The sequence below is a fragment of the Polyodon spathula genome, chromosome 6 (genome assembly GCF_017654505.1).
Source record: "Polyodon spathula isolate WHYD16114869_AA chromosome 6, ASM1765450v1, whole genome shotgun sequence".
Taxonomy (NCBI): domain Eukaryota; kingdom Metazoa; phylum Chordata; class Actinopteri; order Acipenseriformes; family Polyodontidae; genus Polyodon; species Polyodon spathula.
In genome coordinates this window covers 53,947,929-53,971,065 of record NC_054539.1, presented here as the reverse complement: position 1 = coordinate 53,971,065, position 23,137 = coordinate 53,947,929, and the positions used below count along the sequence as shown (strand labels likewise).

Below are 23,137 nucleotides of genomic sequence, written 5' to 3'. Positions count from 1 at the left end.
GTCGTGGCGCCAAGTAAACCGTCCTTGTTTAAGACCCACCTTACACCCTGTCAAAATGTGCCTTAATGTTGCAGGTGATGAACACAAAGGACATGAGGGATCCTCTCCCACCCAGAGGTTTAGGTTCTGTGGTGATGGGAGAGCATCATATGTTGATCTGATGAGGAAATTGATCCTGCTGTGCTCCACTGTCCATAGGTCTTACCAGCTGATCTTGCGTTGTTCCACACTCTCCCATCTAATCTATTCTCCCTGCTTGGCCTGGGAAATGGCCTTCACACGCCTCGTCCTCTCCTCCTGATTTTGTAACTCATTGACTACTGGCTTCCTCCGTTGAGCTGGAGTTGCCTTGTGCCATGTAGGAGGAGCTGAACTGAGACCAAGACCCCCTCTTCCATGCTGAACTTACCCCTGATTCGGGCAGCCTTTGCATCTTCCATGGCTTTCTTTGCCGCCCACTTTCTTCCAGTTTTCAACACAGGTGCTGCCTCCCTTACGCATTTGTTGTGTGAATCTACTAATTTAATTTCCAGTCAGACATTGGTGCACTTAAACTTCTCGGTTAGAGCAGAGACTGGTAGCTGCAGTATTCCTGTTGAGGCAGCGTGGAACTCCCAACCATTTCCTGATGTATGAACTGATTAAAGCTTCCAGGTTGTCAACTGTTATCAAATAAACCTCATACACTGTCAGTGGCCACAGCAGCCTTGGCAGTAGACCAAACTGAAAGCACCAGAGTTTCAGTTTGCCCAGTAAAGCGCTGCTGTTTATGCTCTTCACTTCTACTTCTTGTTGTCTAACTTCTCCTACATGAACTGTGTCCTTTAGCTCCCCATTATACCATCTCCCAAGACTTTTCTCTGGCTTCTCAGACACTGTTGGTATTGTCTCACCATTAATGTAGAACTTTTTATCTACTACTTTACCATTAATTATAGAGATGCTCCTAGATTTAGTGGACTTGAATTGCATTTGTGCCCATTCAATGTTATTGGTTAATTTGCCTGTGACAGGGCGAGGAGCCCTGTAAATGTATTGTTTAATTTATTTCTAGAATGGGGTCTCCCCCTCCATCCCTATGTTATTTTGCATTTGTATATTATGATTTATTTATTATATTTGACGGCAAAAGCCGTAGTTATTGTTTTTGTATTTATTTATTCTATGTAGATATGACGACGAAGTGCTGTTGTTTTTGTTGTTTTATTTTGAAACGTGTTCTGGCAGAGGCATGGTTAGTAAACTCGTCCTCTGCCAGGAGTGATTAAAAACCTCATGCAGAAGGTGGCCATCTCCCTAACCCTAACCCTAACCCTAATCCCATTAATTAATTGTGTAATTGTTGCTAATCGGGAGATGGCCACCTGTTTATAAATCCACAGTTCTCTGCACTCTGGGGGGGGTGTACGGAGGAGAGTACGAGAGTGCGAGGAGAGAGAGAAAATAAATTAAACGTAAGAACTAAGGATCAGTGAAGGCAGTTGCTCAGCCTGACCTTAGCGTTTACTTTGTGTTCGTGATTTGTTTTGTTTAACCTTTTCTTTTCGCTCTGTGAGCAGTGTTTTTTCGTTTAAACATTTTATTTATTTTTGTCTAATAGAAACGATGCACCACTCGTCTTTTTGAACTGTAGTACTTGCCTGTGTGTTTTGGTTCCTGCATCTGGCCTGACTTCACCACTCTCCAGCCTGTCACATTGCCCAGTAACCGATTAGTGCAGGCTACTGTTGTAGTTATGGTTGTCATGTCACCCATGTATGCTTGAATTTGTGGTAGTTGCATTCCAGAAGCCAAGCGCTGTCCTCCCACTACCCATTTTGATGTCCTAATAATTACTTCCATTGCCATGGTAAAATTCAGTGGAGAAATAGTGCATCCTGCCATTATTCCCACTTCTAGGCATTGCCATGTAGTGCTGAATTCTGAAGTTGAAAAACAAAATTGCAAACTTTCACTAAATGTGTTATTGTAATCGGTACACTGAAGTGTCAATGAATCAGTTCTTTAATCGGTAAGTTGACAATCTCTGAGCAATAATGCTGAAGAAAATCTTGCCTTCTACATTTAATAGGGAAATAGGGCGAAAATGGCTGATGCTTGTAGAATCTTTTCCTTTTGGTATAAAGACACCACCTGCTCAGCACCATGCTCTTGGTACAATCTGTTTTTCCTATGCCACTTTCATCAATTTCCACAGGATTCATAGAACTCCAGAAGCACGCTTGTACACTATGTACAGAACTCTATTAGGCTCTAGAGATGATGACACCCTTGCTTTTTTCACAGCTTTCTCTACTTCTTTCCATTTAGGTGCATAGTCCTCCATTTGATATTCTGGTGGATTGATAGGTGGGATGTCTGAAGGAATTGACATAGGCTCCTGCCTTCTTTACAAGTTTGAATGGATCTTTATAAAAGCTTTCACATGCTCCTTTTTTTTGTAGCATTTCCATAGGCACTCAGCTCTGTGCAATGTTGCAAGTGTATATTTTATGACTCTTTGTAACATATAGAGCCCCTCCTTCTGACTTTATTCTGCTCTTCTCCATTGCTTCCTCAGCTGCCTCCTTTCTCTAACTTAGCATTCAATCTCCTGTTGCCGTCTAGAACTTCCAGGAATAGTTTGTACTTTTTCCATCCTTTTTTCAACTCCAAACCTCTCACTTCCAAATGCGTAGATGATGTCCACAAATTTATCCAGCTTCTTTTCAACTGTTCTACTTAACCTTTCCAATGCAAAACAGAGATCTTTGTTTATTGTGTCCCACACAGTTTTCTCACAAGCTCTTGTCTACTTAACTCCAGGCTTGTGCCCATTGAGGTTCTTTTCTCTCTTACTCTGGTTCATCTGACGAGGTTCACAAGGATCATTAGGTTCATCACTAGTCCTCCTCACGTCTATGACAGGGATGCTGATATCCTGTCACTGGATTTCATTCGACTTGGTAAGAAGTACTGATCAATGTGAGGCCCTTGTCACTTCTCCATCAAGCATTTCATTCTCCCTTTATGAGTCGTCTTGCTCCAGCCACAGACACAACTTGCTAACTGCAGATCTTGAACTAGTCTTCTCATACCCGTTTCCATTCCTAAGTCATTAACCGCATTATTTAATTAATTGTAACCCTCAGGAGGCTTCCAGTTACAGCTATGTTTTTAGTGAAGGGAGGATGATTAGCTCTGGGAGGTTAAAACCTACTTGAACTGGACTGCAGTGTTATAAAAGGAGAACTCTATAGTTGTATATTAATCTATATTGTAGAGCAGTGTGACAGAGACAGTATGATTCTTGGTGATAAATCTCGCTCCCGACCTGTGAGGGTGCTATGTAAAGAGAACAGAGTGCCATGGACTGAATGGCCTGACAGTTCATTTCCAGGGTTAGGTGGCATCAGCCCTCTAGAAAGGTTGCGGAGTTATGTACACCAAATCATTGACCCAGAAGGGAAGTGCTGTGGCAGCCACGGATTGGAGGAGCGGTTGCAATCGTTAACCAAGGGGCCGTGATTGTACATAAGGGGTACATAGCAAGGTGATGTGTTATGGTTAACATTGAACCGGAAGGAGAACAATGCTGTTATCGTGAATGTTTTGTTTGTTTGTTGTGTCTAAAAATAACTTGTTTGTTGTTATTAGACAGCTAACACGATCCGGAGCTGTCGCTAAAGGCCAGCTCAAAACCCAGACAACACTGCACTTGTGTCACAATTAATTGTATTTGCACCACAAGCACTACAGCACTCACTGCTGTAGTGCTATGTTTGTGTTATTTGTGGGCATTTAAATACCGGGACTATTTTGTTGGGACTGAACCCGCAATGCAACAATGGTTACTGTTGTCATCAGACTTTGAATTACAAATAAAACCTTCATTTCACCAGTACTTTGTTGTTTGTCCTTGTCTTGAGCATTGTATTACCCATACACCTGCACACTGCAAACCACTTTGCCGCAAGCAGATACAGACCCTCAGGGATATGAGTCATTGTAGTGCCCCTTTTATGTAAACGGTATGTCAGTAAAATTTTATAGTACCCCTTTAAGGATGCAACCTTTCAGCAGCTGGGTTGAAAATGTGTTAGTCACTGATTTCACTATGTTATATACGTCACCTATCCATCACTGTAGACAGATTTTCAGTACCGATGCTGAAAAACTGTAGCTCCCAAATCAGCAAAGGTATTAGACCAGTAGTCTTCAAAGCTGTGCTGTGGGCACATTTGTGCCTGCAACGGCAACTGACATGATATGGATTACTGCAGTACTGACATATAGGTATTTGCTTATGTGCTATTTGTTAAATCTGTGTTCCAACGTAATTTTATTTTGAATTTTGTAATAAGAAGTTCCATTGTCCTCACTCCTTACCTTTGGCCACAGTATGTTTTCACTGTATTTTTGTAGTTTTACCATGCTTTTCCTGTGGTTATACCATAGTTTGTCTTGGATTTACATGCTTATCAATAAGCTTTACCATACCTCTCTATTCTTTACAATGCTTACCTGTGCTTTGCCATGCTTTCGCTATGCATTATCACACAAATAGCATGGCCTTATTTGCTTGTGTGATTCAAGTGGCAGGGCAGAGACTCTGAATTAAGCAATCTAATTAAATGTACCTTGAACTCGTTCTCTTGTTTTCCTCCCCACCTCCTCCTTTGCAACAGGCTTCTCTCCTTTACCACCCAGTCTTTGAGGCCCGATACAAAGAAAGAACCTCTGGTCCAATCCAAGAAGTCTATTCACATAACCCATTCAGAGTCATAGCCTTGTCACTTACACTAGACTACAGTTTTGTAGTTATATGTTATACTCTGGGACCATGTAGTTTATATTAAATAAATTTGAAGGCAAAACCATTTAAAAGGTATTCTGAAGCGGATATCATTTGCAGTGCCCCTTTGTGTAAACGGCATGCCAGTTTATTTTATAGTACTCCATTAAGGATGTAGTGTTAGTTATTTTTTCAGTCTTGCTGCTCTCTATATTTGTAACCATTGTGTCTCTTAATATAATACAAATAAACCAGCTGTAATTGATATTATTACTCTCTACGGCATGACAAGATAACTATTCATCTTACATTTCCTTTTGTATCTGCTGACAACAACCTTGTATAATTAAACTGCATATTTTGAAGTACTTGTACATGTTAATTTTAATATTCCTGAAAGAAAAAAAACATGCAAGAAAAAACATAATACACTTCCATTCCTCTAAATTAACAGAGTTGTTTATTTCTGGTGTGGTAATTTGATTGGATGTATTCTTCCTGCTGCTAATGACGATTTAAAGTAAAGAGCTTTGAGGGTCCATCCCAAAGGATTTGAATGCCCATGTTCTGTATGATTGGTTTAAAAAATATACACGCATGAAAGAAACTGTAAAGGTTTGAGAAGTTGTTTCAGCCAAATTGCCTTCATCAGGAGATGGCTGTCAGAAGATCAAAGAGCTTTTTAAATAAAACTTTCCAGCCCAATTTTGTTTTAAATAATGTGTCTAATATATGGGTGTAATGTGTTTTTCTTTATTACAACTTCACTGACATTAAACCACTAAGTAATTAAAGTTTAATACATAACTATATGCTACTGTAATTAGTGGACAATTATATGCCAGGTTCATAAACATTTTGCCCCATTTTACAACCATTTCTCGTGCAATCGACGTGTTGAAAGCATAATTGTGAATGTTTGGTGCATGGCTGCATGCTTTGACATAGTGGCGTTATCATAGGTATACTGCTGTATTATTTGGTTATTATAATAAAGCTTCATCACTGGTAGTATTCAGTAAATATGTACTAGCCACACTGTTTCATGTACATGTCAACGGTACAGGTCTTTTTCACACATCTAATTTACTTTGATCTGACATGACAATCCCTTTTGATTATTCCCCCAGGGATGTGTTGTTTTTTGTTTTTACAAAAACTCCCATGTCCATTTTTTTCTTATTTGTCTATGTTTTATAACTTGAAGCAAATGCTTTGAAAATGGACAGTTTAAAGTATGACCATCTATATTTCACATTCACAGTGAGACAAAGGAGATCCTTTACTTGCAATTCTTTTCTTTCTGATGGTAAATGGAACTCATTTGTCACCAACAAATTCCAATAATGCTGGCCTCGTTGCCTGGTAGTGCAGGCTCTATGTTTGGCTTGAGGTTTGTGATATATGACTAGAAAATATAAAGCAGTTCTTTCGGTATCTTTAAAGGAGTATAAACAAAAATATAATTCGAACCAAAGTAAACAAAATCTCTCAGGAATAAAATAAACTAAGTTCCCCATCAAATCACTAATTAAAGGAGGCAACTGTGCAAGGTGACATCTCTTACAACAATAAGACGCATCCTCATTCAGTGTGCTGTATTATGCTGATGGTGTGTTTGTGCTGTTCTCTCCTGTTGCAGAGATCAGCTGTGATTTCGAAGCCCCCTGTGATTTGGAATATGCCTCTATGGCAGATGAATCCATCTGGAAGGTGACGACAGCCAAGGACCTCTCTGAGGAGAGCAATCCCAGAGTTCCCAAGGAGGATTTCTCAGAGAAATGGTTGGAAGGTAAGGAAACAACATTGAGCAGATCCTCAGTATTGGTGTTTGGCAGTAATACAAGTATGTGATAGCATTACTCTATGATTATCTGGTGGCATAGTGCTTCATTGCTGTGGCATTTTACTGGAACAAAGATGTTTTTTCCATGTTGGAGGTTTGAATTATTTGTTTTAATTAGCTGGAAAACAAAAGTATAACTCATACCTCAACAAAGAAAATAAACCAAGTGCCCCATCAACCCACTTATTAAAGAACGGTAGAAACACAGCTGTATAGTAGAAAGTGTGTTATTACATTCCAAGCTGTCTTTGTTTGAACATTTCTTCTAGCAGTACTATAGATAGCTGTCATACCTAATTCTGACACATTTTTTGAAAAGTCCCAAAACAGAATTCATCCTACACAACAACTTACAGGACCACATTTAGGGTCATATTCTACAAATTGTTATTCGTATATTTGTTTCTGAAAGAAAAACAAACACCAGTTACAATTCTAAAATAAAAAGGCCCTTGTATTATCAGTAGGAGGTGTTTATTTCTTATTTACTAAGTTAATTAGGTATTATTTTTTTTTCTTTATGAAGAAAATCCAGCTGTGGTTTTCTGTAGTGTACCATGGTAAAAGCATATTAAGTGTAGTAAGTAAGCAATAACACACGAGAAGGTGGGGGTTACAACCTATGCCTCAGGTGCCTTATCAGTGCAGCCCGCACTTTCAAATGTGTCATTGCACTTCCAAAAATAACAGGCAGCTAGATTTTAAACTTTAAATTAAATTTCATTGAATGTATCCTTCTGCCAATGCAAAATAGTCCCTCTACTTTGTCTGTAGAGGTCTACTAGGTGACTAAAACCACTTATTGATATATTTAAAAAAAAAAAAAGTTTTTACAGTTTACAGGACATTAAATACCCTATTGTACACAATGTTTTCACTCCCCTGTTCCCCGCACTTAGCCAAAACTACAGAGACAATGTTCTGTGGTTACACCTTTTGTTTCTTAGTACTATCTGTGTAATGTTTTTGTGTTGTGTGCAAAAGATGTGACTAGTGCCATGTAGCTCTGCCAGTCCACATGCTTAGCAACCTGCTACGCAATACTTGCTTAAGGGTTCATTCATGTTCTCCAACACTTATTATTTATTATTATTATTATTATTATTATTATTATTATTATTATTATTATTATTATTATTATTATTATTATTACACTAGGTAACACAATTTTTGTTCCTGGGTAGTAAGTGTTATTTCTTAATTGCTTATGCCTCAAAAGTATAGAACATGGCTATTATTCCCCACAAACTTTGCTTTTGTGACGAGGACAGTGATATTTCAAAATATCACTATTTCCAATGGGAAAATGGGAAAATGTGTGTCTTTTCGTTCACATAAAGTCAGAAAAAAACAACATATGAATCCAAATTAACATGTATTTATAGTAAAGTAATACAAAGATGACTACAAAAGATTTAGAAGTGAGTAGTTTTTCGAGATTTACAATTATACTGTATATACAAAAGTATCGCAAAGCACTGTACAGTACATAGCACTGGCATAACCTCTGTTTCATCTGAATTCAACATTAAAAATTCTGTGACATTTAATTCTTGATGCCTGTAAGGCGGGGGGGGGGTTTTTTTTTGGGGGGGGGGGGGTTTGGGGGGGGGGGGGGGGGGGGGGGGGGGGGGGGGGGGGGGGGGTTGCCTGTGACAGTGCGCAGAAGAAATTCCTGGCTTTAGGGACAAATATAGCTGTGTATCATCAACATACCAATGGAAGTTCACTCCTTGTCTGCGGATAATGTCACCGAACGGTAGCATATAAAATGAAAACAGCAAGGGACCTAGAATGGAGCCCTGTGGAACACCACAGACAACTTCTGATAATGCCAATTTTACCTCCCCAATAAAGACAAACTGAAACCTATCAAAGATAAAACTTGAAGCAGGATCGACAAAGCCAGGCAGTCCTACTGTGCTTTTAAGACAATTCAGTAGGATGGAATGGTCTACAGTATCAAAGGCAGCACTTCGATCTAGAAGAATTAAAACTAATGGAAAGCCCGAGTCAGCAGATCATTCATAACTCTGACAAGGGCCGTCTCATTGCTATGTGCAGCACAAAAACCAGATTGAAAGTTCTCGAATATACCATTACGAGTTAAAAATGTTTGTAATTGAATTGCAACAGCTCTCTCTAGAATCTTATCTAATAATTGTAGGTTGGAGATTGGCCTATAGTTATTGAGGACTTTAACACAAATTGTGTTTCTTAAGCATAAGCTTTACCACAGCGACCTTAAGAGCTGAGGGAACGATACCGGAGGAAAGGGAACCATTTATAATTTTAAAATGTGGGTATTAATAACACCAAGAACATCTTTTAATAGTTTTGTAGGAATAGGATCAAGCATGTAGTAGCTCTCATATGTTGAACTAGCTCTGTCAGTTTCCGTAAGGTAATCAAATAAGAAACTCCCATAGTATAGTTAAAAGTTGTAGTTGTTAAAATTGTGCTGGGTAGAAGGCGTCTGTAGAATCTCATTTCTGATGTCTAGTATTTTATTTTTAAAGAAATGTAAGAAGTCATTGCAACTGTGAGAGGAGCCAATGTCAAGGGTGGGTCTATTAGGGGAAGGATTAATTAATTTATCTAGGGTAGCAAAAATAAATCTAGGATAATATCACAAGTTAAATGTATTGTTCTCCTGAAAATAAAAACAAAAAATATATAAAATATGACTCCCTACTTGTATGTTTTATACACATTGGTATGCATATTCGAAATTATTGTTCCCCTACAATAATTATGCTCTGCAAGTTTAAATGCAAACCCTTTGTTTTTTTTCACCACTAATCCATCAGACTCTCAGAGTGGCAGTCTATATTGCTTGCTTCCTGGAGCCGCTGAATGTAAACAAAAGCAAAACTGCTTACTCCATTTTAATATACACTGATGTCTGCAATTAGTGTACCGTTGTATACTTCTTACTCGGACAACTTTTTTCTCATACGCAATCCCTTCTTAGTTAAGGTCCAACGCAACTATGCGAGTGTTGATTGGTTGAATTCGGTGCTAAAGCTTGAGGTTTCAAAGGCATTGCTGCGGCCGACCAGATCAAAATTTTGTGACTTTAAAAAAAAAGAAATATGAGATTGATTAACATTTCAAGTGTGTATGATTCTGTTTACTTTGTGACTTGTTAATATCTATGTGGCCTGCAGGTCTTAACTACCAGCTGTCATGGCGACAAATTTTACTTTAAAAAGTTGTTGATTCAGACCCGCTTTGATCTTAATGCATGGAATGCAAACCATTGGTTTGTACTCTTTTAACCATATGGATTTGGAATGTCAACATCCAATCAGAATGCAGAAGATTTCCAAGCCAACTTCTAAGAGATAAGTAAGTCACAGGCAAAGCATGGTAAGCACCAACAAGCCACCACTGGAAAACGCAAAATTAGCATTGGCCCATGTAAACTTTTAAAAGGAGCATGATGCGAGCAGAAACCAGCTGAGCTAGTCAAAAACAGATGGACAATCAGACAACAAGAAGAGTTATAGCTTGTGCCTTTTACATGACAGACGGCTTCTGAAGATGTGAGCAAATGAGCGTAGCACATTTACATACTGTGGACACAAGAAGGTGCTAAAGTGTTTTGCAATCAAATGGAATTTTATTTTGTAATGTAATCCACTGATAAAAAAAAAGCTAGTTCACTCATGAAATAATTCTAGAAAATGATTGTTCGTATAGAGTGCTTAGGTAGTGTTGGGTGTTTAAGAGGAAGAAAGTAGTGCTCCCAGCTTCCATCTGCTGCACAAGCTTGTTCAGAGCTCTTTGTAAGAATGAAGTGGAAAAACAAGAAGCCTAGCTGTATCGGATCTCTTTGGTATAACTAAAGGGACTATAAACACATAGCAACACTGTAGTTCCACTTGACCAGAGAAGTATTGAGCAGAAATGGAAGATGATGCTCTTCGGTTACTTTTTACTTCTGCTTTACTTTTAAGAAGGAGAAAACATGCTTATATGGATTTCTCACAGCTCGTAAAAACCTGAAATGGTTGTATCCCTGTGCTATATGAAGATTTATTCTGGCATCTGGTATTATAAAATATGTGTGTTGAAATAATTATATGCACTGTAACTACAGGGGTAAAAAAGTGGTGTTCCAGACAGACTGGGGTTGTATGGATATATAAATAGAGAGATAAAGTGATGAATCACTTGTTTCTTTGTTATTCCATTTATAATTACATGTACTTTTACTATAGTCCTGCACTACGGTTGTTTAATAAGATTTGAATGTAAATTGGGATATGACACCCAATGTACCCGTCAAGAGATACAATCTTGAATCCTTTCATTTGCTGTGAGGGTAAAATACTCACAATGGGATTGCATTTATTCAGCAAAGGATTCCCAAACATTCTCTTTTTTTCTGCTGATCTTTAGAATCTTCTCTATCTACTGCATACTGGCAGGGAGAGCCGATAATTATACAAAGCATCAACTTTTAATATTGTATTGCCGAGCTACAAGGTCAGCAACAAGGTTAAAATTCAGTTGATTTGAACTTTCAGTGACACAAACAGCAACTGTCGTTTTCGAGCAGGGCAACTGGGGAGCGACATAATAAACCGCATGGCAACACGACAGCAATGATTGCCGGTCGCCTTGCTCTTAATGACGGTTGAGCGATGGAGTACAAATATTTACTTACCCTAAAAAATGGTATTAAGGGGTAGCCCTGCTGAAATTTCCAGAAGCTGCTGGTTTGGCATTTGGAACTAACAACTTTGATCTCTTCTTGGGCACCCAGTAGGTATATGTAATCCCAAACAAGGTTCATAGCAAGTAGTAGTGTAGAAAACTTACGTTAGAACAGTAAGTTCTAAAGACCTCATCTTGAGTATTGTGTTCAGTTCTGGTCACCTTTCTACAAAAAGGATATTGCTGCTCTAGAAAGAGTGCAAAGAGTAGCAATCAGAATTATTCCGGATTTAAAAAGCATGTCATATGCAGACAGGTTAAAATAATTGAATCTATTCAGTCTTGAACAAAGAAGACTATGCGGCAACCTGATTCAAGCATTCAAAATTCTAAAAGGTATTGACAATGTCGACCCAAGGGACCTTTTCGACCTGAAAAAAGAAACAAGCACCAGGGGTCACAAATGGAGATGAAGGGGCATTCAGAACAGAAAATAGGAGACACTTTTTTACACAGAGAATTATGAGGGTCTGGAACCAACTCCCCAGTAATGTTGTTGAAGCTGACACCTTGGGATCCTTCAAGAAGCTGCTTGATGTGATTCTGGGATCAGTAAGCTACTAACAACCAAAAAAGCAAGATGGGCCGAATGGCCTCCACTCCTTTGTAAACTTTCTTATGTTCTTATGAATTAACCTTGTTGGTGATGCAGCATGCTCTGGTGTGCTAATGGTTATGCTATGGTTTCTTCAGGGTAATACATATGTATGGTATCCCATTGGTATTTTTCAGAACTTGAAACAGGCAGCAATTTATACTTTCAATAGGGATGCATTTCTTCAAACACGTATAAAGCAGGCTTTGCAGTTGCTATTTGCTATTACAGTATGAATCCCTTAACTGCTGAGCTGAATGAATCATTTATTTCCATTCCTTGAGAAAAAAAGCTGGTAAACTGCATTGCAGCACCTGCATTTGGGATGTCTGATGGATTCTTAGATCACAGATTGGAAGGGGATTGTCCTGAAAGTATATATCGTCAAAGAGCACTAATGTGGCCTTACCCCTCTTATCGCTGCCAAAGAATTGGATTTGGTTTTCGTTATATTTGAATGTATTGCATTATCTCAGGATTATAAAGTGGTTATGACAGTGAATGAGATCTTTAAAAAAAATTTTAAAAAAAACAAACATTATTAGCTACTAATTGTGTTTTTTTTTTTTATTTACAGTAATTTAAATGCTCAGTCTGTTTTAAGCTTGTGTACTGTATATCTACTGACATCTATTATATGTAAACTTATGGAAACTATAATAAGATCCAAAATGGAAAATGACCTATATGGTAACAGTATCCTGGGAGAGTCAGCATGGTTTTAGGAAAGGGAGATCGTGTCTAACTAACCTGCTTGATATTTTTGAGGATGCAACATCAACAATGGATAATTGCAAAGCATATGACATGGTTTATTTAGATTTACAGAAAACTTTTGACATAGCACCACATAAAAAATTAATTCTCAAACTGAACGCAGTAGGGATTCAAGGAAATGCATGTACATGGACTGATTAGAGGAGAAACCTCAAAATGGAGCGAGATAACCAGTGGAGTACCATAGGGATCAGTATTAGGTCCTCTTCTCTTCCTAATCTACATTAATTACAGTAAGCAAATTTGCAGATGACATAAAAATAAGAGGAGTGCCAAACAGCGTTGCAGCAGCAAACATCATTCAAGGTGATCTAGACAGGACTGGGCAGACGCATGGCAAATTACATTTAATATAGAAAAGTGTAAGGTATTGCATGCAGGTAATACAAATGTCCATTATAAATACCATATGGGAGATACTGAAATTGAAGACAGATTCTATGAAAAGATCTAGGAGTTTATGTTCACACAGAAATGTCTTCATCTAGACAATGTGGGGAAGCTGTAAAAAAAAGGCAAAAAAAATGCTTGGCTATATAGTGAAAAGTATTGAATTTAAATCAAGAGAAGTAATGTTAGAACTTTAAAAAGCATTAGTAGGACCTCGCCTAGAATATTGTGTTCAGTTCTGGTCACCTCGCTACAAAAAGGATATTGCTGCTGTAAAAAGAGTGCAAAGAAGAGCGGCCAGAATTATTCCTGGTTTGAAAGGCATGTGTGACAGGAATGGCTTTGTGGTGACATCAGGCCAGAATGCAGTAACCAACACACAGGCAAGTACTGCAGTGAAAAAGCGCTGCTGCGCCGTTTATTTTCAAACAATATTTGATTTAATGCTTGAACAAAAAATACTTGCTCACAGAGCACAAAAGACTAAACAATAGGTGAGGCTGGGCAGATTGCTGTCACTGTTCCTATTCTTTTGCTTAGTTTTAAATTTCTCTCTCCTCTCGCTCTCCCGTTCCTCTTCCGAACATCCACCCCAAAGTGCAGAGAGCTGCAGGTTTATATACAGGTGACCACCTCCCGATTAGCAACAAATGAATCACTTAATTTGGGAGATGGCCAACTTCTGCACAGTTTTTTTTTTTTTAATTACTCCTGGCAGAGGACAAGCTACCAACCTCGCACGTTTGAAATAAAAACAAAACAATAACAAAACAACGCAGCTATGCCATCATATTTAAATTCAATAAATAAATAAATACAAAAACAATAACCAACATTTTCGCCATCATTTAAATACATAATAAAATCATAAAACACACAAATTATAACAAAAAAACAAAATACGACACAGGGGCGGAGGGGGAGGCCCTATTCTAAAAATAAATAAACAATATATTTAAAACAGCGGGGCTTTGCCCTGCCCACTTTTCATGTGCAGGACTTTCTACCGCCCTGCTACAGCATGTCATATGCAGACAGGCTAAAAAAATGGAATCTACAGTCTTGAACAAAGAAGACTACACTGCGGTTTGACTCAAGCAAAGTAATTCAATGCCAAATTATCTCTACTGTAATGCGATGTAATTTGTGAAAGCTTTTGGACCATGGATGCACATCCCATTGAGTTTTCCATATAGATGACTGCATCGTGGCAGTGAGTGCATAGACACTGTACATCAACCCTTAATGCTTGCTTTACTCTTGCTTTACTCTGGCTGTTTGTGGTCATTTCTGAGCAATGTGCAGTCAGTTGGGCTTAAGCATAGACAGGGTGGCTCTGTTCATAAGATCATAAGAAAAATTGAGGACATTCAACCCATTCCTAGTAGCAGAAATGTTTTGCAGTTTGCTCTGCAAGGTATTACAGTATTTTACTCCTTTGAGTTAATGTTTAGTAGAAGTAATTATCTGGTTTTAGATTTAAGATGTAACGCCTGTCGTAAGATATAAACCTCAGTGGTTTAAAAAGAAGTTAGATTTATTTTCCCCCTGGTGAAATAAATTAAGCTAAATCATGTCCATACAGTATATGGAGCTGAAAAACTTTATTACTTAAACAAATGTTCTTCATTCTAATGAACAGCTAGCCAATTAGGTGAGCTCAGCGGGGTAGAGCAGTTTTGAAATCGCTGCAAAATGCAATTTGTAGTACATTGTATTTATATTTCAAGTGAGAATTGACTGTTCTGCAAATTTAAATACCACATTGGAAGGGTGTCTTGGTGTGAGCTACACTATTAATTAAGCAGCTTTGTTCAGCCCAGATCCTGTTACATTATTTACCGTACAGTGGCAAATCACTGAGATATTTAGTCAATTAGAAACTGGCAGAAAAATAGAATGTAATGAATTTACAGGATTTTGAACATTAAAAAAAACAAAAAACAATAGAGATGTGGTAGGATGTTACACTAATTAGAGGGGGAGGAAACCATGGTTAATATATTAACACAATTAAATCTACATGGTAAAAAGCAGTTTTAACCTTTTTTTCCGCCAGAATAAAAATATTTTTTAATATAGTGTATGGCTTCCTTAGGGGACAAAGTTTCTAATTAGTGGAGATACAATTATGACAGAGGTGGACAGAGTGGTGAGGGTATAGAATGGGTTACCTAGCCATGTTGTTGATGCTGAATCAATGGGATCTTTTAGGACCCGACTTTACAAAGTTTTGAGAGCAATCAGATACATTAGTGGGCTGACTCTCTTTTTGGTAAACGTTCTTATGTTCTTAGGCAGTCTATAAAATCCTTGAAGAGACTGAAGTTTTCTTATTCCAGTGATTAAATCCATCACAAAACCCTACAACTCACCCATTGTAGTTTGCCCTGCAGACCACTATGTGGCACCATTCTGCTGCATACTGTTTAAAAACAGAAAAAAAGCATTAATCAGCTGCTGCAAAGTGGTATTATTCCATCAGAGACAAGAGTGCTAATTCTGAAGACAAATTTCGACTGTAATCCACTGCTTGATGTGGAGGGGAAATGGTTGCTTGTGTTCCCTGCGCTGTGTGGGTTGTGCAGGCTAATGGATGCCTGACATATTTCTGTTGGCAGATTTGCTCTTCTAGCAGTCTCAAACGGGCCCACTGCAACTTTACAGGTAACATGATAATCCAAGTTCGTCATTCGTGCCTTCTGGCTGTTCTGTCTTGAGATAGAAGATCCATTTTGCTTCACATTGAAGTAGTTTTTGATTCAAGATGCCCCCTCTACGAGACTGAAATAATCTTTGTATACCACAATATTTTAAGTCAGAAATGGAATTATTTACCTCCGTAAAATGTCTCACCAGTGGCGAGTGTACGTCTTTCCTACAGATGGTACTTTTATGTTCATTAATGCGCACCCGTAGATGTCTTTTGGTTTTACAAACATATTGTAAGTTGCAAGGGCAGGAAACTAAATAAACTACAAAATCAGATGTGCAGGTAATAACTTACAATATCTTGTATTCTTAATATCTTGTATTCTTTTTTTAGTTACATGATTTAGAAAGGTTTTAATTTTAAAAGGATTGTCACAAGCTGCATATATCCATATATATTATTGTATTTGAGAAATCCCATAAAGAGATTACTTCTGAACTTACAACATCAAGTGTAGCTAGAATAACATTTTCATTTGATAATCTTACATTCGATAATTGACCAGTAAAGTCACCTGTATCCCTTAGATATGAAGGTAATTCAATAACAAGTTGCTCAAGAAAGAATCAATGTAATTGGAAAGAAGTTCAATGAGGGAACCTATATATATAGTCATAGTATCACGGTAGTTTCTTGATGGTTTAGAAAATGTGCCTTGCATTTGCTCCCTCCATCCTCCCACCCACTAATCAGGGTATGTAAAACCAGCCATAACAGCTAGTTTCACAGACCCAGATTGTACTCGTCATGGACTATCTTAACAAAGGTAATATCAGGTAGTCCAAAATTAATGTTTCTGTAATTGGAGACTGTGAAACTAGCTGGAAGACAGAGGTAGGAGTGGTGAGGGTATGGAATGGGTTACCAAGTCCTGATGTTGATGCTGAATCATTGAAATCCTTTGAGACCTAACTTGACATTCAGATTGCAGTGGAGGTTGATGTATGAAGTGTATTTTATATGTTGCCCCTCCCTAACAAAAAGTCTCTGTTGATTTCCCATGTTCTCCTTCCTATTCACTATTCCTCCCCTCTCTTACTAGCTCCGGGAATTTCAGAATCCAACTCCTGTTGAGACCAATGTCCTCTCTTTGTAGAGTTTAATAGGGAAATTAATGATTAGAAAGATGTTTAGTAAAATGCAGTCAGCATTTCCTTTTGATTTATAGAAGGTGCAGAAAGCAGCACAGACAGCCCAACACTTCAGTTAATCGTGCTAGAGGCAATGTTAGTAAATTTCATCCCTTTTGATAGCTTTTTTGTAGACAGTCGTATTGACCAAACCAAATATTGACTAATCTTGGATTTCACATAAAATGTAAAGATTTAAACAAACTATCATTATGTAACTGCTGCTGCTGAAGAGCTGTAGTGAATGTGTTAGATAAAGTCAAAGAAAGAGAGAATGTACGAACTGCACAATGTGCCCCGTGGACTGCAGTCACAATGCAATCTTAATAAATTAAACTACAGTAGGGATGCTATATTCTGTTTCATTTACTTAAAGTTTAAACTTGTAAACCAAAACCATGATTGTATATTACACCACCAATGTGGATGAGAACTATATGTGTGTGGCATTAGGATACATGAGTTTGAATAAATAACACTGTATTAATTTAAATGATAAACATGCCTAATATTGACCTTTTATACCCTGCACATTCTTACACTTGTTTGGAATTCAGTTTTAATGGGGTCTATTTTAATGATCCAAAAAGTGGTAGATCTTACTGTAACTCTGTGTTAATCCTGCTGGTATATTATTTATTTATTTATTTATTTATTTATTTCTCAGCAGATGCCCTTACCCAGGACGACTTACATTTGTATACAAAATAATACATATCAAGAATTACAGTACAATTAAGAGCAAAATGCAAAATACAATGACTTTAGTCCTAATAACAGCAAAAGGGTCATTCCCCCAGAGTGATTTAGTGAGTCACTTGCATGTAATAAAGATACAGTAGAAATCTTATTATCCTAACTAACAGGGACCATGGGGCGTTCAGATAACGGAATTGCTTGGATAATTGAATTACAGTGGTAGAATCATTTATATAACTGCCCCAATCAAGAAACCTTTAAAGCAAGATTTAATGCAACCACCACTTTACTAAGATACAGCACTGCTCTGTATACAACATATTGAGGGCTAAACAGCACATTTCGTTGACAACACTGCCCTTACAAATGTTCCATAGCATATGTAAGCATTATAACGTACAGACAGATACAGTAAATCATATTAAAAGACATGGCAAACCATGGTAAACTATGGTAAATATGCAATATAACCATGGTAAAAGCATGGGAAACTGCAAAATTACTGTGTAAATGTACACACAACTAGACTAGGTTATCAATAGGCTGTTCCGATAACAGAGATTTTCAGATAAGAACTTAAGCAGAACATAAAAAAGTTTACAAACAAGGTAATGGACATATAAACAAAATATATTCAGCCAGTGTTGGCTCAGAGTCACCTTTTTGTCACCTGACAGCAATCTAATTCGGGTTAGCATCAAAGTATTTAGTATTGAAATTATAATATGTAAATCAAATATATTTGTTTTGTTGGGTAAACTGGCCAAAGGGCAGAAGGTCAGCAATTAATTTAATTAATTTAAATGTGAGGCTTAATTCTTCAACAATCTGGCCTGGCAAATGCAATTGCGAGTCTCATTTAAGAAAACGCTGGCTGGTGCGTGATGATTTCAGTGAAAACGTACTTCCCGTGAAAGTGCAGCTCTCTTAACATTCGCACATTTCAACTCTCCACAGCAGAGATTTACAATAATTTAGTTACCTTTTTCATTTACTGCAGATTAATTTCATTTCATCAAGCCTGGATACAAGAAACAGAGAGGGATAATGATGCTTATTTGGAAATCAGGAGAGACAGAAACAGTGTTGACAGAGATATATTACATGTTTGCCTAACAGATTACATTATGTAATATTCATGTACTGTGCAGGGCCTGGAGACACATACAGCCAAATGCTACGTACACACATTGTGTAAATAAGCATACATTTGAGTGTTCCACATAATAGAAACATGTTGTTATGCAAATTGCAACACTAACATATTGTTTTTCTTTAATACAGTCTCTCTAGTGCAAGGCAGTATCAGTGAGGATGAGCGAGACAGCATATCTGCCAGTGTTTGACAGGTGGTTGATATAGTAGACCAGTGTAGGTGGTTAGTGAGGTCTAGTGGTTAGAGCTGGGGGGCTGGGAGGCAGTGTGGTATAGTAGTTACAGTTGAAAGACTGGTACAGAGGTAGGTAGTGGGGTCTAGAACATATATTACTATTCTAAAAGCTAATGAAAGATTAAGACCCACGTTACTGATTTATTTGGTCCTTTAGAATCGGCAAAATGCACCACTATAACCCCCCCCCCCACTTCCTTTTTTAAAATTACTAATATATATATATACCTGGGTCATACACGAGTTAACCCGGGTTCCAGTGACCCACCTGAGGATGTGCGTTGGCATGCTTTGACCCGGGTTAAGTGAGACAAAATGCATGACTGACATTCTTAAGCTGACATAATAACAAACAGCCATGTCTGTGTTAAGGTTTCAGAAACTTTTTTGTTTATTCTGTTTAGGCATATTTTTGTTGCTTGAGACACACCATGAGCCAGATTGCAGCAGGGATAAAGAAACATTTGCTCTAATCAACATCTTGACTGACAGTTAAATCCAGAGAAGCTTGGATGTAAACATCAGTAACAAGCTGCTTATGGGGCATTGATGCGTGTATTGTTTTGTTGCATCTGTCACCCAGGTCAACCCTGCTTTACCAAAGCAGTGTGAAATCGTGTAGCTGACCTGCATGACACTGTGTCCTGACCCAAGTAGGATCCGACCCGGGTAAAGAATGCCGATGTGAAAGGGGCTTAAGAAGTATATATCTTTATACATGATACATGCTTGGGTAGGCTCAACTGAGTTTCAAAAAGATGCTATTCCCACAACCCCTGCCCCTAGGAAACAAAGAACCAATGAAATAAAGTTATTTTGGTCATCCTAATAGTAAGACACTGACGTGTCAATAGATCACTGCAGAATGTATAGGGACATAACAGAGTTCCAATTTAAACTGAAGAAATAATGAAAAAAACAGAAGCATTGTATAGTAACAATCTAATACTCCTTTGCCCAACTGAAAATATAGAATCCATTTTTACAAGTTGGCCTGACCTAGTCGATGCCAAGCCTAACTCGTAAAATAAATTCTGTATTTTCAGTTGGGTTAAGGCATATCCTTAGGGCCCTTTGTTTCTGGTTTACATACCGATTTTTACTGACAAATTCACTGATTTTCATCCAAATTTTGGACCACTCAAGTGCATAAAAATAGTTGTTTATATTAAGAAAATACAATACATTACATTAGTTATATGTGTTTTTGTTAATTCACATATGGATTTCACACTTCACAGATAGCTCGGATAGTTTTCAAAGCAATTAGTTAGTGAACTCATTTTCACGCTAAAATGGGTAGAAAAAGAAAAACAGTATACATTGGAAAGTGCATCCCGTGTGTGGATGGCAATGCCTTCTCCAGACATCACTCTGCATCACTCTGTTTAAATTTAAAAAAATCCACCACACCACTTTCCAAATTTGAGCCATGCTGCTTCTTGCATGCTCAGTGTCTCTTCTGGCTCAGCTGAAGTTGAGACAGTATTTTCTAAGTTTGAAAATCCAAGACTGCAGGAAAATGAGCCACGGAAAGGACACTTTAAAAAAACTGCTGCTAGCCTATGCTACAAAGGACTTTTGGAATTTACACTGAAGCCCCTTACAGCAAGTGTCTGACAGGGCTTCATAAGCAGGGTAAATGTATTTACATATATCATTGTACTGGATGTAGATTTTGTAAAATAATTTGGCCCTTTTAAGTAATTAAAATGTTTATATGTTAGATGATTTTAAGTTACCAACAGCACTGTTTATTAAAATGAAAAGATTGCTTTTAAATGGGAGATTAGAGATAATGGTTTCATAAACTCAGAGGTGGCATACAGTGTTTTGAGTTCAGTTGCAGTTCTACCACGTTAAATTCTGCTTATTACCACAGCGTTAAACTGCTTTTACGTTTAATATTTGTCTCTATTTGTTCTAGTTTTTTTTTTTTGTTGTTTTTTTTTTGCTGTTCTCCCATCCGCCAAAATTAACCCCGATATTTTACACAGAAAAATGTGGGTAAACATTGTTGATAGTATTAATACAATAGTAATACAACATGGTAAAAAAACATTCTTTGTCCGCCATTAAAGGATTTTTCTCGCATACCTCCTGAGAAGAGCATCCGTGCCAAATGAACTTGGCTATAATTTGCTTAATTAGTGATTTGATTGACAGATCAGCAGAGTTGGGGTAACCTTCTACATAAGTAACGCATTACTGTAATAATATTACTTTTGTCAATAATGAGGTAATATAACGCGTTTGATTTTTGATGGGAGTAATAATATTACAGGTACTTTTCTCAAAAAATAAACTAGCTTGTCTCGTTACCTTTCTCTGTTGTGCACCTACATTGGTGGTATATTATTTTATTTTTTTTGAACTGCTCTTTATTGTCCAGTCAGCATGACACGCCATCAAACCGGGAAAAACAACAACATGTCGGCTTACGGCAGTCCTTAAAGACGCACTGCTATTATACGTTAAGTAATTTATGTGACACAATTTTTTCTTTTTTTCTAACTAACGCTTGCTATTCTCTTATAAAAAGCTTTTATATAACTTCAGTTGCTTTTGTTATTTTTTCACTCCTTATGACTTCCACAAAGTCGGATGTATTATTACAATTTACTATTTGCTATATCCAGTACATTATTAAGAGTTATTATTTGTTTGTTATACTACTAAAAAGTATAGGAACACCTCCTAAGAGAACACTTCACCTGGAGAACAACCTTGTGGTAAACAGATTTTTCGCATTTTAAATCCTCCCCATAAAGGAACAGGAACGTCACTTAAAAGATCACCTTTTTGGCTCTGCTAGCGATTCATTCACAACTGATACAGTACTGTTTTGTAACCTGATAACTCATCATCATCATCAAACTTAAATTCAAACGGTTTATTAAATCTTTTCAAATGTGACAAATCTCGAGTGTCGAGGCACACTGATCGGTTTATTAAATCTTTCCAAAACTGCCATCATATCATTGCCTCATTTTGTATTCTGATTCCCACGAGTGCACCACATCACTACAAAATGGCATGTAAACAAATGGCAAAATGCGCCACCGTTTCTCTTGTTACAAAAAGTTAGAAATTGTTCTAGCTCCTGAAAAAAAAAAAAAAAAAAATTGAATCAGACACATGTCGTTGAACAATTTGGTGTTTCCCGTTAGAGTTGCTTCACTATTCAGTTAAACAATTTTGTGCATGTCTAGAACATTGTTTCTGTACAGGTATACATAATTAATCTAGAGCTGCCGCTGTGTTTTTTAACGTGTCGGGATGCTGGTTTAGGTTAGCTTGACGTTAGTTTGTCTGTTACTTTATTATTATAGTTCGCAAAACACCCATATGCGGCCCCAACTGGAGTTTTACATGCGTAAACCGTGTTTAGTGGCCATGAGAATTTAGCGGCCACTAAAAATAAGGCGTATGTAAAGAATGGTTTTCACCTGGCTCTCTGCACCCGCTATCAAATTTAAACTTTGCCATCATTAATCCATTTAAATGATATTGAAATGTATTTAAATGAAGAAAAGAGCATGGAATTGGGCAGGGATCTGGAATACTCAGTGGGGGCAACATTATAATGAGATGTAAGGATTGCTGACCCTCCAAAACTTTGCACCTCCCCTTACATTGTGCAAACAACTGCAGAAGTGAGTAAAGAGCTGTATAAAACCACGCACATTCAGAGACCTGTCACTGACCTGTGATGGCTGCTGTGGTACACTTCCTGATGCAGCCACTTGGCTCTTGTTGAGGACAGGCAGAAAAACCTTTGGAGAAGGGCAAGACGGAGAAGACCCCACATATTCAAGCCCAGGGTCACTTTGTTTGGGATGCCGGAGGATGCAGTAGTAAGGTGTTATCGTCTCACTCTCTATGTTATACATCCTAGACCTAATAGCTGAAACTCAGCTGTAAGGACTGTCAGCGCCTCAGAAAACTTTTCTTTTCCGTGCACCTAGAGGACTTTGCTGCCCTTCCTCTGACATATTTTTTAGTTTGGTTTGATTTTCATGCTCCACAAATCTCATACAGTACTGACTGCTCTCTGTACTCCTAACTCCCCTCACCTCTGGACTGTAAGTGTGGCCG

At 37.7% G+C, this 23,137-nt stretch overlaps 1 protein-coding gene across 1 annotated transcript in view; it reads left to right on the top strand.

The window, feature by feature from the left end:
• Positions 1–23,137, top strand: part of LOC121317698 (ALK tyrosine kinase receptor-like) — a 113,253-nt gene that overhangs the window by 427 nt on the left and 89,689 nt on the right. Inside the window, exon 2 of the mRNA XM_041253853.1 lies at positions 6,417–6,566. Coding sequence (XP_041109787.1) covers positions 6,464–6,566 — 103 coding nt within the window. The 5' untranslated portion in view covers positions 6,417–6,463. The remainder of the gene's footprint in view (positions 1–6,416; positions 6,567–23,137) is intronic.